This window comes from Dipteris shenzhenensis, chromosome 22, assembly GCF_047967505.1.
Source record: "Dipteris shenzhenensis isolate YYH24624 ecotype China chromosome 22, Dip_SZ_1.0, whole genome shotgun sequence".
Classification (NCBI taxonomy): Eukaryota; Viridiplantae; Streptophyta; class Polypodiopsida; order Gleicheniales; family Dipteridaceae; genus Dipteris; species Dipteris shenzhenensis.
Window position 1 is genome coordinate 24,549,299 of NC_141617.1, and position 16,418 is coordinate 24,565,716.

Genomic DNA, 16,418 nt, shown 5'->3' on the forward strand with positions numbered 1-16,418 from the left:
GCTCTCTATGTGAAAAATGTGTAAAAAGGGGATTTGAAAAACTCCTTGAGTTAAACCCCCGTGCTATGCTTGCATATCTATGAGTGAGCCCACCTAGACATGCTATTTTGATTGTTCCACCCCATAGTTGTGAAGATTTTGTTTCACCCGTGTGGACGGGCTATTTTGTGGAGATGAACATTGTTTCACCTCCATAGTTTATCACACCTGAGTTGTAAATGTTAACGAGGGCTATCTCTGGGCGTCTCCGCCCACCGCCATATCATATGGGAGTACATTGGCAAAGGCTACAGTACCCATTGCCTAGAAAATGGAATAGAATCATCTCTGATATCATGAAGCTGCACGCCGATTAATTTGTATTCAACGCCAACAATTTTGCAGGCACAACGTGCCACATGATTTGAGCTTTGTAGAGCTCGCCCAGCGTCGTAGAGCTCGCCCAGCGTCGGCCTTGCCATCTCCCTCTCTACTATTAGGCGTTGGTTTCGAACTCAAGGAACCTCGGACAAAGATCTGATGGCTTTCACCTTGTGCAAATCCGCTCCAGCCATATTTCTTCTTTCCTTCTTGATAATTTTGCATTCCTCGTCGCTTGCAAGGGAGCTACAAGCCTCGCAATATGACACCTACAAACAGGACAGAGACCATGACCGCGTGGTGGATCTGCCTGGACAGCCCAATGTCAACTTTGCGCATTATGCTGGCTATATTACCGTGAATGTCACACATGGGAGAGCTCTTTTCTACTGGTTCTTAGAGGCAGCATCCGATGCGAATCGCAAGCCCTTGCTTCTGTGGCTTAATGGAGGTACAACTTCTCAAATTAGGCTAGGCAAATGCAGCTATTGACGATTTAGATGACAGCTATAGCTTCGTAGACACTCGGATGCCGCCTTTCATAATCAGTCTTGCATGAGTCTGGCAGGTCCGGGATCTTCATCTGTTGGCTATGGGGAAGCTGAAGAGCTGGGCCCGTTTATCGTAAACAAGGATGGAGCCAGTGTCTCAATCAACGAATATGCATGGAATAAAGGTATAAGTCGATGGTAGTTATCTATAGCATTGTGCATCACTGATGGTGGTTAGCGCTTCAGGGCAGGCAGCGTAACATCACTTGTTGTCTGCTGGTTTCGACCGCACTGTTTGATTCCTAGATTATGAATTCGCAGAGGTGAATTTGCTGTTTTTGGAGTCGCCTGCCGGTGTCGGGTTCTCCTACTCTAACACATCAGAAGACTATAACCAGTTTGGGGACACACTAACCGGTCCGTAATCGCGTTCGCTTCTCTACTACTAGATTTTTCGTAAAATTTCCTGCTTCAGCGTGTTTAAGATCCAGCTAGACCCAATCTTGAAGCTACTTCGCAACGGTTCCGGCTAGTATACTGCGACTCCAATTCTTGAAAGTTAGATCAGCTTCAGGTTCGTTAGAACCCGCGCGCAGTACGATAATATGGGTACGTTGATTGATTTATGTAAGTCACCGCTGTTCTGCACTGAAATTATGTGTAGCTTGGGACTCCTACACGTTTCTCGTTCGTTGGTTCGAGAGATTTCCTCAATACAAAACCCACGATTTCTACATAGCAGGAGAAAGCTACGGAGGTAATATCTTCTTTAGCGCAGATCTGTCCCATCATGTTTCTAATCTCCAAACTGGTCAAGAGAATGACAAAGACTACCGAAAGAGCCTCCTTTCCGAATCCAAAACACATAAGACCGTCAAAAATGTACGTATCTGATAGCTATCCATATGCGAATTTCCGTCACATTCTAAAGTCATTTTCATGTGGTCTATTTGTTGGACGTTGCTGGGAGCATAAAAGCAGGCCATTACGTCCCCCAGCTCGCACAACTGATTATCGAACGGAAACACAGTGGGGGCCTTGCGATCCTTCTCAAAGGAATTCTGGTACGTTGTTGTTGGTACTGCCCTGCAAAAATGTTCGTACTGCAGTGAGGTTGACGTCAATCTCAGGTCTAACTACGTCTGGTGGAAGCAGATAGGCAACGCTATGCTTGATGACACTCTTGATTACAAGGGCATTTTGGACTACGCCTGGAGCCATGCAATTGTCGCGGATGCCTTTTACAAGAACATAACCTCTGCATGCAATTTCACGACGGAAAATTGGTCTGACGCGTGCGACGAGCTGTTGGGTTCGCTTGATGCTCAATACAGTTCGATCAACAGGTACAGCATCTTCTCCGATAACTGCCTCAGCAATGCTCCTTCCGCGGTTCGAACCCGGCAGAGATTGCCCACGTCCTCTTTGAAAGCAGGCAGCTCCGCCCGCAGGTTCATCATGGCGGTGGGTTCCCTTAATTCTATCGCCATATAACTGTGAAGAATGCAATATACTCCTCATCCATAGCTTTGCTCGATCGGTTAATTGAAACTGCAGTGGAGGGGCAAGATTTCGAATGGAGGATCAGCTACTGGAGGATCCGATCCCTGCATCGACGATTACGTTTCCGCGTATCTGAATCGAGCCGATGTGCAGCGGGCTCTGCATGCAAACACAACAAATCTTCCTTCTCCATGGATGCTCTCAAACATGTAAGGACAGAAAACTAGCTCAGATTTTTTATGAACAGCTCAAAGATTGTAGAGGAATTCCCAGGGATGATCATGAATACGTGTATCGGAGGTCAATCTGAGCATTTTGGGATGCAGTCATTTTGTTGGACTTAACTGGAAGGATTCCCCGGCCTCGATGTTGCCGACATTGAAGCAGCTTATGGAATGGGGCTTACGAGTATGGGTATACAGGTAAGCAAAGTGCAACGTTTATAAGCACATCAAATTAAATCCAGTGGATGTTATAAGTGATTGATAGATGTTATATAAGTGATTTGGATTAAAGCTGGATGCTAAGTGATTGATAGATGTGGATTGAGTGATCAAGGTGCTTCATCAATTATCACTCATTCCAATGCATCAATCAAATGTTAGCCACTCTCCTCACCATATCAATGATCACTCACTCCCGATGCATCAATCAAATGTTAGCCACACTGCTCACCATATCCTAGCAAAATTTTATCAAGCTAACTTTTTTAGTTCACTATATTGACAAAACATAGCACCGGTTATATATTGTCTTTTTTATTTCCAAGTAAATCTTGGCTAAACTTTTAAAATTTTTGCACAAAAGTTTCAAATCTTGGTGAGTAGTTAGGACGTGTAAACTTTCAATGCCAAATTAAAATCTCAACTTCTTAATGAAATTAACATGAAAAAATCATCTTTGTAACTCACTCAATTCACATGCATCAATCAATTAACAATGAATGGATGAAATATTAACAATCACAAGGATTTGATGTATGATTAATCAGCGGAGATTCTGATGGCGTTATCCCAGTGCTGTCATCGCAATATGCTATGGACGCATTGGATATTCCAACGGAGGTGGATTGGTATCCATGGTATTACCAAAAGCAGGTGATTATACATATATAACCAATTAGGCTACAATCTTAAGCTCCTTTTGATGAAACTAGTTTGGTTTAATTTGAGAAAGTGTATGAACTGAAGTGAAAACCAATGCTTGGGGAATTAGAGTAGAGCAAGTAGATGGCAATTGCATGGGATAACAATTAATTAGAAATTTGTGTATGAATTGGAGTGAAAACAAAGGGGTCGCTTATACATGAGAAAAACTCATCCTTAGCTTAAAGGAATTCGCCCTTAAAGAGTAGGAAATATTGGCCTTCAAATCATGCTCATTGGCATTGTGTAGCACCGGGATATAGATTCTAGAAGCAATTAGAGCCTGCATTATGTAAATTTTAGTATGTAAGATGCCACCTGCTAAATAAGTTTTGGCAAGGTGACACTTAATGGAGTAGAGATGGGGCAATGATGAACACTAATGTAAAAAGTTTCAGCCAACAAATGACATTAATGCGACATTAATGGGGCAACTTAAGTAAGGGGGGACTCAAGCCTAAAGGGGAGATGAAATTCGAGTGGAGTTGGGGATGAAATTGGAGTGGGAGTGGGGGAACATTTATGAACAAGAGAGGATTCATTTCTCTCTTGTTGACCTTGCCTCTAAAGGCAAAAAGTCTCGACATTGCTCACTATTACTTGTGTTCCTTATGCCTAGGCACTTTTATCCTTACACTTATTCCTTCATATATCCTTTCATAAGGCATATGGTGAAGCCATCAATTAAGTCCTTTCATTCCTTTAGGAACAACATCGTCTTTCATATGTTAGTGGTAGGACTCAAGTTTTGGAAGAGGAGATTATGAGGTCAAATGATATTGAGGGGATCTCTTCCTTTCGGAGGAGTAATAATATGTCAATCCCCAAATTACCACCCCTTCCAAGACTAGAGAAAATAATGTGCATTTTAAAAACCAAAGTGAAGAATTCAAAATATATTCCCTAATGGGATCTAGTAAAGTTTCACCAAGATTTGTTTTTTGTTTTTTTGAAATTAGAAAGAAACCACACTATACTTTGTCAATATTGTGAAACTTAAAAAATTAGCTCGATAAAGATTCTATTGTATTTTATATTAACACATAAGTTACCTTTTATGCAATGACATGTAAGGGGTTTTGTACATTTTTAAGCATGTAACACTCATATACACAAATACCTCAAGGGGGCCAGTACTATGTAAGAACCCCATATAACATGTGAGATCAAGGTGTATTAAAAGTACTCGTCCCCCTACGTATGGATCTTTATAACTTATATACACCTCTTCTATATATTTTGAGATGATTAAAGTATCCCTTATGTATGAAAATTTTCACTTTTTGAATTAAAAAACCACTTATGTATATTTTCTATAACTCCATAAAAATATAAAACCCTCTTTGTTGATCATACGTGCTATCTTACATTTTTCTTAGTGACTCCCTCGGGGCAAAGACATGCAAGGGAATGTTGTATATCTTTAAACTATTGGAGTCTACAGAAATAAAGGAAGGCTAAGCACTCTCTTACAAGAAAGGGTTTAAGAAAAGATGAAATCCATTAAAGATTCCCTCAAAGGTAAATCTTGATATGACTACAAATAAAAAGGGGATGAGGAATCAAAGGGTATGATCAATGAGTGAATGATAGTGTAGGAAGGAGAAAGGTTGAGAAGAGAGGTGAGGTATGATTCCTGGTGAAGGGAGGAGAAGAAGGGTGAGGAAAAAAATGATGAATGTTTAGGTGATAACTACGATGGCTATATGCTTTGGTTTTTTACAATGATCCTTCAAGAGAAGGAATGATAATGAAGCGTGGAGAATCAATGGTGAGGGAACAAATGATAATTGTTAAGGAGGGAGGAGCCACTACAGCTACAGGATTGGTTGCATATACAAATCAAAATCATCTTAGCATGACTTTGACAATCTTGTATAGATCTCCTATTGATGTGGATGAAGTGAACAAGAGATATATATCATGGAGTTCCTTTTAGATGCCCCATTAAAATATCCCCAAGAAAAAGAATCTCCTTTCCATTCAAGGTCCAAGCATGGTTAGGTGGTATCAAAAGCAATTATGTTGATATTGCTTTTAATACTCTCTTTTTTAAATTTTGGAGAGTTTTAAGTAGATTTACAAAATACTAGTAGTAGGAGAGTAGTACTTTGTAGCATTCTTGTCCATAAAAGAGGACAAAATCCTCTCTAGAAAAGATCCAATCATACTTGCAAAATCAAGATCTAGAGAGAGAAAGATTAAAACTAGTCATTTACAATTTGAAACATCAATCAAAATCCTCAAATGAAGCATCTTTTTTTTCCTTGACCATGCTTTCACCCTTCCATTATTACTAGGCTTGTGCCCCTTTTAATAGTTGCAAAAATACAAATTGGCATGCATGCATGTGTGTGTGTGTGTGTGTGTGTGTGTGTGTGTGTGTGTGTGTGTTTAGATTTGAATATCCCATCATTATATGAACCATACAATCATTTCGAAATACAATTGCCAAAATAATAATACATTTGAAAGAATATAAAAAGCTTGCATAAGAGAATTAATAATCAATATTGACACAACAATAATAAGTCTACTATAGCAACTTGCTTAAGGAATTTAAGAATAAAATTAAATCAATATTGATATAACAAGAATACAGTTATAGTAGAAGCCCGAGTAGCCGTGTCTTCCACAACAATTATTTGAAGAGTGAGGAACTCTACCTGTCAACCAACTAAATAATAACCATTGTTAGAACAAATTGATTATTGTGTGGGTGACAGGTATCCAAGCATCCCCCACACACTTGTTATTGTTGTCACAAATAATTACTGTAAAAACCATGCTTTTTCTAGGTAAAATATGAATAAAAATTAAACAACAATTGGAACATCTATATAGTTGAGAAGTGAGTATCCTTTAATGGGGATATGGGGGTGATCATCAAAGTATATAGACAATTATAGACTTCTAGCCAACAACCAGAGATAATACATTTTCTTTTATCTCCATAGAAAAAACATAGATCATAGTTCGGAACAATGGTCATGAAAGCATGTAGGAAATAAATGTGGTAAGGGCCACGAATGGAGACGTCTGTTAGGAACTTTGGGAGAAAGAACGTGCCAAAATATGGAAGAACCTACGAGCAGTTTTGATAAGACCAAAAGGCATAAAGATTAGGAGAGAGCTTACCCATGCACACAAGCAAATTTATGGCTACCAAATGATAAGCAAACACTTGTAAACGAAACTACCACGAAAACATGCATACATACAAAGATCTAGAGGGGGGTGGAAGCTACAAGCAAGGGGTGACACACAATAGTCTAGCAACAAAGGTAGAGATGCAGAGCATGTAGGTTGGTAAGGGACAAAAGAAAAATAGAGCTGATCGTGAACCAAGGAAGAGCACAGCCGAACAAAGCATAGGTGGACTCATCATAGCAGTGAGCAATGGTAGCTAAGGGAGACCTCCACAAGCAAGAAGGCTAGACCATGAGCCAAAGCATAGGGTGGACGACTAGCCACAGAGCACTGTGAAGAGAAGCAGCTATGCATTTTCATCATATAAAGGCAATTGGAAAAGTATTTGAAGGCAAGCATCATTCCAAAATATGCGATACCGCGTGAGTGCAAGAAAAGCTCGTAAAGCCTACTAAAACAAAATGAAAGAAAGGAAAAAGGCAGGTTGCACAGGGAAGAGCATTTGGAAAAGAGAGCCAATGGCCGAGTTAAGAGTCCATGAGCTGCGTGGCACCGTAGAGGCAAGGTGACTATGATAACAAACTTCTAATAATGGATAGTCTTAAAGAAGAAAAATGACGAGAAGATTGTTGAGGAAGACTATGTCCACTTGAAGCAAGCTCACCTGAGGAAACAACGAGACGAAGTTAGAAGGAGGAGCTACGAACAAAGAAACAAAGAAACAAAGAGGAGATGAATTCGACACAGAGAAAGGCAACCAATATAGGCATGCCAATTAAGATCAAGGTGGTGCATGCTTTAAATGAACAACAACGGTGGGGGTAAGGTTAGGGGGTGCAAGGGACATTTACGTGGAATTTATCAAAGAGGGTCAAAAGACCACCACTAAAAAGGTTGGCCAACATTTGAAGGCTGAAATTAATGTCCACGTTTGCGTAGGGATAATACAAATCTTCTAAAATTTTCATCTAAAATAATGTGGCTAAGATAATTTGGATAATTAAGCTCCTAGATTATATAGTGATAGTAGGCCCATACCCCTCAAATGCACAAATTATTTTGCTTGTAATAAAGTTCTTACTTTGTATGGTATTAGTAAACTTATGTTTCTCAATCCTTCCTCAATTTGTAGCTACGAGGAATCAGTAGTCAATTATTTCTCCATTAAATCTCTCAACTAATTCTTACTAGGATATAAAGATGAAAAGGACTAGATAAAGAGATATAAAGTCGCCAGGCAAGATCTTCATCTCTCAGCAGAAATATGCAAAGGAGATCTTGAAGGCATTTGGTATGTCTGACTGCAAGGAGATAGCTACACCTATGGAGGTAAATGTGGGGCTATTTATGGAGGATGCCTTACCACCAGTAGACATCGAGAGGTACATGAAGTTGGTCGGCAGTCTCATCTATCTATGCAACACTAGATTGGACATCAGTTTTGATGTTGGCATTTTGAGCAGGTTCTCTAATAAGCCCTGAGAGAATCATTGGAATACAGGGATGCGGGTGCTTAAGTATGTGAAGGGCACTCTTGATTATGACATCATCTATAGTATGGGCAGTTCCTTGGCTGGTCATTGTGACTCAAATCGGGCTGGAGATGTTTCCAGGAAATTAGTTTCTGCATATTGTTTCTCTTTAGGTTCAGGTATCTTCTCTTGGATCAGTAAGAAACAACCAATAGTGGCATTATCTTCTACCGAGGCTAAGTACAAGATAGCATGTTTTGCTGCATGTGAAGTAGTGTGGCTGAGGAGGATCTTATGGCACATGGGAGTGTAAGAGGATGAGGCAACTATGTTGAGGCGTGACAATCAAAGTTGCATGGCCATTGCTAAAAATCCAGTGTTTCATGCACGCACAAAACATATAGAGATTTAGTATCACTATGTGTGTGAGTTGATCGAGGATGGGATAGTGGAATTGGTCTACTATCCAACAGACCAAAATGGAGTAGATATCTTCACCAAGCACTCGGGAAGGATCACAGCTTTAGGTTCATCTTTAGAGACTCAGCATTGGGCCGAGAAGGTAGTTACTCACTATGGGTGGACATTGAGGGGGGATGTTAGATATGCTCAATGCCCTACCCTCTTGGTATCCACTAATGGTCTAAGGTGCTCAGGTTGTAAGGGCCCCATATGAGAAGAAGCCATGTGTGAGCCCAAGACATTGAATGGATCCCGACTTGCATGTCAGATGAGGTCTATCAATGAGACTGTTGATGGTAGAAAGGTGATTGTGTGGGAGCCCCTTGCTCTCGCTAGGGTCTCAGGGCCAGCTAGCCTCCAATTGGGGGGTCTTAAGGGGCCCAGCGGCCCCCCTGGTGGGGGTTCGGGGGCAAGAGCACCTGAGGCGATGGTATAGGGAATATTCCATGGATGACTAGTCGTTTCCACTGACTAGGTTGACTGGTCCTCTTCATTAACTAGGTTGACTGGTCAGTTCCACTGACTACGTTGATCCAACTAGCTACCACCCTCATAGCTATAAAGAGGTGATCTTCCCAGTCCATTGTACCAGATCAGATCTTCGAGCTAGTAGCTCTTCACCTAGTATCTATCCATTGTGGGAGTGCACGGGTGGGCGAAACCATCATCTATACTACATCAGTATTGAAGAAAAAATTTGTTCATCTTCAGTTTGCTATGTACTCTCTATTCTTTGTTCAGTTTCTGTTCCGCTGCGTCATGTAATTTAACATATCATACCAATATTAGAGGCCTATAATCGCACCATTAGACCAAAGGAAAACTGCATATAGGAGAGCTAAGACCTTAACATAAAAGCTAATGTTTAATCAAGAGTGTTGGTAAAATTATTTGTGAAAGAGTAAAGTTGTGGGTGTATAAGCTTGAGTATGGGAGTATGTTAATATGCGTGCATGTGTAGAATTATGTACCTATGTCAACATGAGATGGAGAGAGAGAGAGAGTATGTGTGTGTGTGTGGCCCACCCCCAACCCAGAGGGAAAGACCACATAGTGGAGAGTAAGCCCACCATGTGGAGCTTACTCCCCACCTAATAGTATAACGAGCAACTTAAACAAAGATTACTATAAGTGAAATGAAAATGTTAAAATAAGGGATAAAATAAGTGGTAACATATGCCGATTTGGTAGTTGCATAAAGATGGCATAAGTAGCACCAGATTCCCATTTCGTCCAAGATATAGTCCATTGGTTCTGCATAAATTTTTAAATAATTAGGATTCAAGGATGAGGGCAGCAATTGCTAAATTGAAAATGATTATATGGTAGTAGCTAGTTGGGAGAACAATGTGTGTATTTAGATTTGAATATCCCATCATTATATGAACCATACAATAATTTCAAAATACAATTGCCAAAATAATAATACATTTGAAAGAATATAAAAAGCTTGCATAAGAGAATTAATAATCAATATTGACACAAAATTAATAAGTCTACTATAGCAACTTGCTTAAGGAATTTAAGAATAAAATTAAATCAATATTGATATAACAAGAATACAGTTACAGTAGAAGCCCGAGTAGTCGTGTCTTCCACAATAATTATTTGAATAGTGAGGAATTCTACCTGTCAGCAACCAATCTAACAACAATCATTGTTAGAACAAATTGATTATTATGTGGGTGACAGGTATCCAAGCATCCCCCACACACTTGTTATGGTTGTCACAAATAATTATTGTAAAAAACATGCTTACTCTAGGTAAAATATGAATAAAAAATTAAACAACAATTGAAACATCTATATAGTTGGGATGTGAGTATCCTTTAATGGATAAGGGGGTGATCATCAAATTATATAGACAATTTTAGACTTCTAGCCAACAACCAAGAGATAATACATTTTCTTTTATCTCCATTAAAAACCATAGATCATAGTTCGGAACAATGGTCATGAAAGCATGTAGAAAATTAGGAACAATGGTCATGAAAGCATGTAGAAAATAAATGTGGTAAGGGCCACGATTGGAGTGTCCGTTAGGAACTTTGCGAGAAAGAATGTGCCAAAATATGGAAGAACCTACGAGCAGTTCCGATAAGATCGGGAGGCATAAAGCTCAAGAGAGAGCGTATCCGTGCACACAAGCAAATTTGTGGCTACCAAATGATAAGCAAACACTTGTAAACGAAACTACCACGAAAACCCGCATACGTAAGAAGATCTAGAGGGGGGTCGAAGGTACAAGCAAGGGGTGACGCACAATATTCTAGTAGCAAAGGCAGAGATGCAGAGCACGTAGGTTGGTAAAGGACAAAAGAAAAATAGAGCTGATCGCCGAGGAAGAGCGCAGCCAAACAAAGCACAGGTGGACTCATCGTAGCAGTGAGCAACGGCAGCTAAGGGAATCCTCCATAAGCAAGAAGGCTAGACCATGAGTCAAAGCGTAGGGTGGAGGAGAGCACAAAGGCAATTGGAAAAGTATTTGAAGGCAAGCGTCATTCCAGAATATGCGATACGTGTGCGCAAGACAGGCTCGTAAAACCTACAAAAATAAAATGAAAGAAAGGAAAAAGGCAGGTTGCACAGGGAAGAGCGTTTGGAGAAGAGAGCCGACGGTTGAGTTAAGAGTCCACGAGCTGAGTGGCACCGTAGAGGTGAGGTGACTACGATAACTAAGTTCTAACCATGGATAGTCTTGAAGAAGAAAAAAGACGAGAAGATTGTTGAGGAAGACTGCGTGCGCCCGAAGCGAGCTCACTTGAGAAAACAAGGAGACAAAGTTAGAAGGAGGAGCTACAAACAAAGAAATAGAGAAACAAAGAGGAGGTGAATTCGACATATATAGAGAAAGGCAACCAATATAGGAATGCCAATTAAGACCAAGGCGGTGCATGCTTTAAATGAATGAAAGCGGTACGGGTAAGGTAGGCGGTGCTTTAAATGAATGAAAGCGGTGGGTGGTAGGTAGTGGGAAAGCGGCCAAGTGGTAGTGGAAAAGCGGTGGGGGTAAGGTTAGGGGGTGCAAGGGAGGTTTACGTGAAATTTACCAAAGAGGGTCAAAAGACCACCACTAAAAAGGTTGGCCAACATTTGGAGGCTCAAATTAATGTCCACCTTTGCGTAGGGATAATACAAATCTTCCAAAATTTTCCATCTAAAATAGTGTGGCTAAGATAATTTGGATAATTAAGCTCCTAGATTATATAGTGATAGTAGGCCCATACCCCTCAAATGCACAAATTACTTAGCTTTTAATAAAGTTCTTACTTTGTATCGTATTAGTAAACATATGTTTCTCAATCCTTCCTCAATTTGTAGCTACGAGGAATCAATAGTCAATTATTTCTCCGTTAAATCCATCAACTAATTCTTACTAGGATATAAAGATGAAAAGTACTAGATAAAGAGAGATAAAGTCTCCATATCAGACCAATATTAGAGGCCTACAATTGCACCATTAGACCAAAGGAAAACTGCATATAGGAGAGCTAAGACCTTAACCTAAAAGCTAATGTTTAATCAAGAGTGTTGGTAAAATTATTTGTGAAAGAGTAAAGTTGTGGGTGTATAAGCTTGAGTATGGGAGTATGTGAATATGTGTGCATGCGTAGAATTGTGTACCTATGTCAACATGCAATTGAGAGAGAGAGAGAGAGTGTGTGTGTGTGTGTGTACTGTGCGTGTGTATACATACATACATACATATATGTATATATATATATATATCTATATCTATACATACATACATACACACGGCATATCCAAGGCTATAATCCTTTCATGGACTCTCTTATTCAGCATTGTCATTAAAGCCTAGCATCCTAATGATGGAGCAGGCAGCGAATCCACATACCCGAGGGCAATCAAATCCTTATGCCATAAAGAGGCCTGTTAATTCAAAGCCAAGCAAAACCATTAGTCAAGAGATTTTTGTTATCTCAAAATGGTTACACTAGTGTGTGTTCAACCTATATATCTACTTGTTCTCTAATCATCACATTCCAATATCATTGAAAAATTTTCGAGTCCTATATATCCAATAATTCAAGGGTCCCTCTATTAAACCCTCAATCACAAATAATAACTTCGTAGATCAGAAGACTACCCCCACAATCTCATGCAACATTCCTGTTTCTTTTAAATCGAGACCTTTCCATTTAAGAAAGTTCTAAATGTTTTGCAAATATATATAACATAACTGTCATTGTAGTATACAAACTTTTGGTGTCACAAACAAAATCAGATCATCTGGATAGTAGATACAATCTGTCCCAAAATCTGTTAACCATTCATTTATCACAATCTCTCATCTTGATATATAGAGAAATTAGCCAACAAGAGACCCATGTTATCCCAAAACCCTACCTCATGGGGACTTCTCAATATTTTCAAAAAGGCGCCTATAACTGTGGTACGATCATAAAAAATTGTGTTATTAACCCATAATCCTGGTAATAATAAAAGGTAAAGTATGGAAGAACATTCCTTGCTACAGGATATACAAAATAGTTCTCCCCACTTGTCAAAAATGATTATTGTTCAAAAAATGATTCCTGCTCCAAAAGTGATTACTGCTCCAAAATTGACTACTGCTCCAATGCAATATTCAAATATATTCATCAGCAAATCTAGTAGAGAAGCATGCCAACTCACCTGCATCCATCCACATAAAAGGAAAGTTAGAACAATGACCTCTTAACTGTGGGAGTGCAGGCTTCAATGCTAGCATGCAGTTGTCATTCATGTCACTCTTCCCAATTTGCCATATTTAACTAGTTGAAGGCAGTCATATTTTTAAGAGTGTAAGGTATAAAGAGGACTCAAATCATGTGGATTCATATTACATAGACAGCAAAGGGGGCAACTCTAGAACATCCTTAGGTTCCCCCAAGTCACCAATCCTGCATAGTGGTCAATACCTCTTTTTCAAAGATTAATACATTTGTAGTTATTCCAGAAACTACTTGCTACTTTTAGAATCATCAGCAGAATATCAGTGATTTACAGTATCCATTCCAGTCCTCTAACATTCTCGATCTCTCGTAAAAATACAAGGTGGAATTCTATAACACTGTAAATTGCTTTTATGGGGGTAAAACAAAATTCCCATAGTATAAACTATTCTATATTCGACCATCACTACCAATACTTTAGTCGTTAAGCTTTGCATCTCTAGTATACATTTTGCTAAATAGTGCATACATATGCTCTCCCCATTATTCATCTTGTCTTGGATAAACATCGTTATTATTACTTACAATCTGTAGCCTATGTAAAACATCAAACCACCTGCTTACATCCAACCCCCAGTAGACTGGTTGGTAGGACTTCATGGCTTCCATAACCGCTCGTTCCTTTTCGGACTGGCCGATCTCCTTATCTAAAGGAGGATACTATGGTGTATCCAGAGGATATATTAATAGGGGCTCTGAAGTTTTCGAATAACCAGACTATTGCTGACTGAAATATAGAACTGGCAAACCCAACGGCCCTGGTGTTAGAACCATATTTCAGGTCACGTTCCAGCTTTATCACATGCAAAGTTATCAATCCTGAAGTCGAGCTCTAGTATATGATATGCATTACGGGTGGGGAGTCCTTTACCTCCTTTTCTATCCGTGTGAGGTCACATACACCTCCTACACCGTTACGTTCTTACCTTTAGCATTCTAGCCGTATGAGCCAATACGGGTCTCTTATACAGATAAAACATCAAATGGTACTCCAGCTGCCTTCACGTAAAAATGGACATCAGTTACATATCAAGGACCTCTATCTCATCACAACCAGTGTTCCCTCCTTCATTCCATTTCCCTTTTAGGATACAGTATTGCCTGGCGTCTTTCACCCAGGGGCAAAAACTGAGGGTCCATGAACACTAAGTGTAAACCTATTCTTTATCGTGATAGACAATAGGACTATCAAATGGAATGTGGTTTTTGCACGGAGTGAACGTGAACTGTATACACCAAAGAGCTTCATAGAGACTACCATCTCTTAGTCTCTCGCCCTTATGTCACACCACTGAGTGGTTGCACTCAATATTGATAGACTTGGAGTCTGCGATCTCTCTAGCTAAGGTCATCAGCTCGACCTGCTAGAGTGGACAGCTTGTAACCAGGACGTTGTTAGCGATCTCTTAATCTATTCTATCGTAATGGAGTGGATACGTGTATATATGGGAAGGCTTATCGCTTTTTGCCACGACCCTAACGTTAGTGATCCCATTTCATCTCATGGAGGAGATACTACTTGCCATCCCTTCTAACGGAGGCTTGACGAACAGAGAGACTATTCCAAGGTTGTCTAACACTATGTGGGATGGGAAATGAGCTCATAAGCTATCGTTCCCTCAGTCCAACATTGCTTCATCTCCTCCTTCTAAGTGAATATTTGAATGGAGGGGCTATCCTCGTACAGGTAAACATGAGCGATGGAGCTGCGCACTCCTCCTAATCGTGCATGGGTTCTCAGCTTTGTGATTCAACGTTCATAAGCTTCAATTCATTTTGCCTATATCAAGTGTGGACTTAGCCACCCGTGCCTAATCATACCTAAATACTTCCATAGAGTCTCGATATGTGTACGTTGGTGAACAGTAAAATCTATTTCTCTCTTAATACACCCTCTTGGTTCTCAATTATGAAGCTGCCCTTTACATCCAATGCATCCTCCTTCTCATGTTATTAGTGTACTGTATGTTGCAATATATGTTTCAGAATGTTGCATCCTAGTTTTAATTATGATTTTCAAATACATATCCATGGACAAACAACATTGATTCAAAACTGCCAACTTCAAACTGCCTATTATTTATACTATGCAGAATTCAGTTACTTTTTCAAAAATGTTTCCAAAAACCATAATTCCCAATTTGTCTCAAATAAGGTATAACATAGCATATCCGATACTTATGCTTTTCTTGAATCATGACCACATTACAATAGACAGCCCACTATCCAATCTGGTGCTACTTGTATGGTTCCTCCCAAAAGACATAAAAAGGTGTCAAAACCCTCTTGGGGGTAATATAAAAGTCTCTACGGTAAACATTCCTAAGATGAGGAACATTATAGAGTGATCTCACTTGCCAGTAAGTGTCTCATTATCTTCCTTCCTTTTAACAAAAAGCTAGGATAGGTAGTTGGACTCACCTGCATCAATCAAGGTAAAACATGAGTTGGATCCAACCAATGATTTACACCTATAACTGCAGGCTTCATGGCTCAGCTACGGTTGGTATCCCTATCATTTCCAGCATTTTAAGAAAGAAAGGAGGAGGATTATGAAACAAGTTTCAAGACTTTTTCTTTCAAAATGTTAATTAATTTTGTTAATATCGACTATAACTTTCTCATAGTCTTATAATCAATTGCATTGCCTAAACTAGAACCATCCAGTCTCAGCATTGCATGGGAAGATGTAAGTAAATTCTTGTCCATATAAGAAGATACATTGCAAGAGTACATATCAAGGGGGGAGTCCCTCTATATTCATCCAAAATTGTGTTAAGTATCCTACAACATGGGTCCTTGGAAAAGCAGTCTATCATATTACTCGAGTGTTCAAAATGTTATCATAACCCATGTAGTTCCTTCACTTTTTAACATGCATGGAAAACAAGAGAATAGCATCAGTATTTTGTGACAAATTCTCATAACTATAGGGAAGATCTTCCCATTATTTCCTCTTCCCTACGGTAATAGTTTCCAAACCACAAGTATTTTTTGAAAGTGTAAATCAAATCTAACCTCTAGCCAAGTTTCCCAATCATCTACAAGTTAAAATATGGCTTAGATAGCTGCTACGAGGTCTCTTTTCCCTCCAATTCT

The 16,418-nt window shown here is 39.5% G+C and overlaps 1 protein-coding gene across 1 annotated transcript in view; it reads left to right on the forward strand.

Annotated features, from left to right (window-relative positions):
- Positions 1-519: 519 nt before the first annotated feature.
- The window catches only part of LOC147887908 (putative serine carboxypeptidase-like 23), a 40,605-nt gene continuing 24,706 nt past the window's right edge, over positions 520-16,418 (forward strand). The window contains exons 1-9 of the mRNA XM_087393245.1: positions 520-811; positions 929-1,036; positions 1,173-1,268; positions 1,516-1,608; positions 1,833-1,915; positions 2,007-2,315; positions 2,421-2,563; positions 2,681-2,776; positions 3,346-3,451. Coding sequence (XP_087249371.1) covers positions 520-811; positions 929-1,036; positions 1,173-1,268; positions 1,516-1,608; positions 1,833-1,915; positions 2,007-2,315; positions 2,421-2,563; positions 2,681-2,776; positions 3,346-3,451 — 1,326 coding nt within the window. The remainder of the gene's footprint in view (positions 812-928; positions 1,037-1,172; positions 1,269-1,515; positions 1,609-1,832; positions 1,916-2,006; positions 2,316-2,420; positions 2,564-2,680; positions 2,777-3,345; positions 3,452-16,418) is intronic.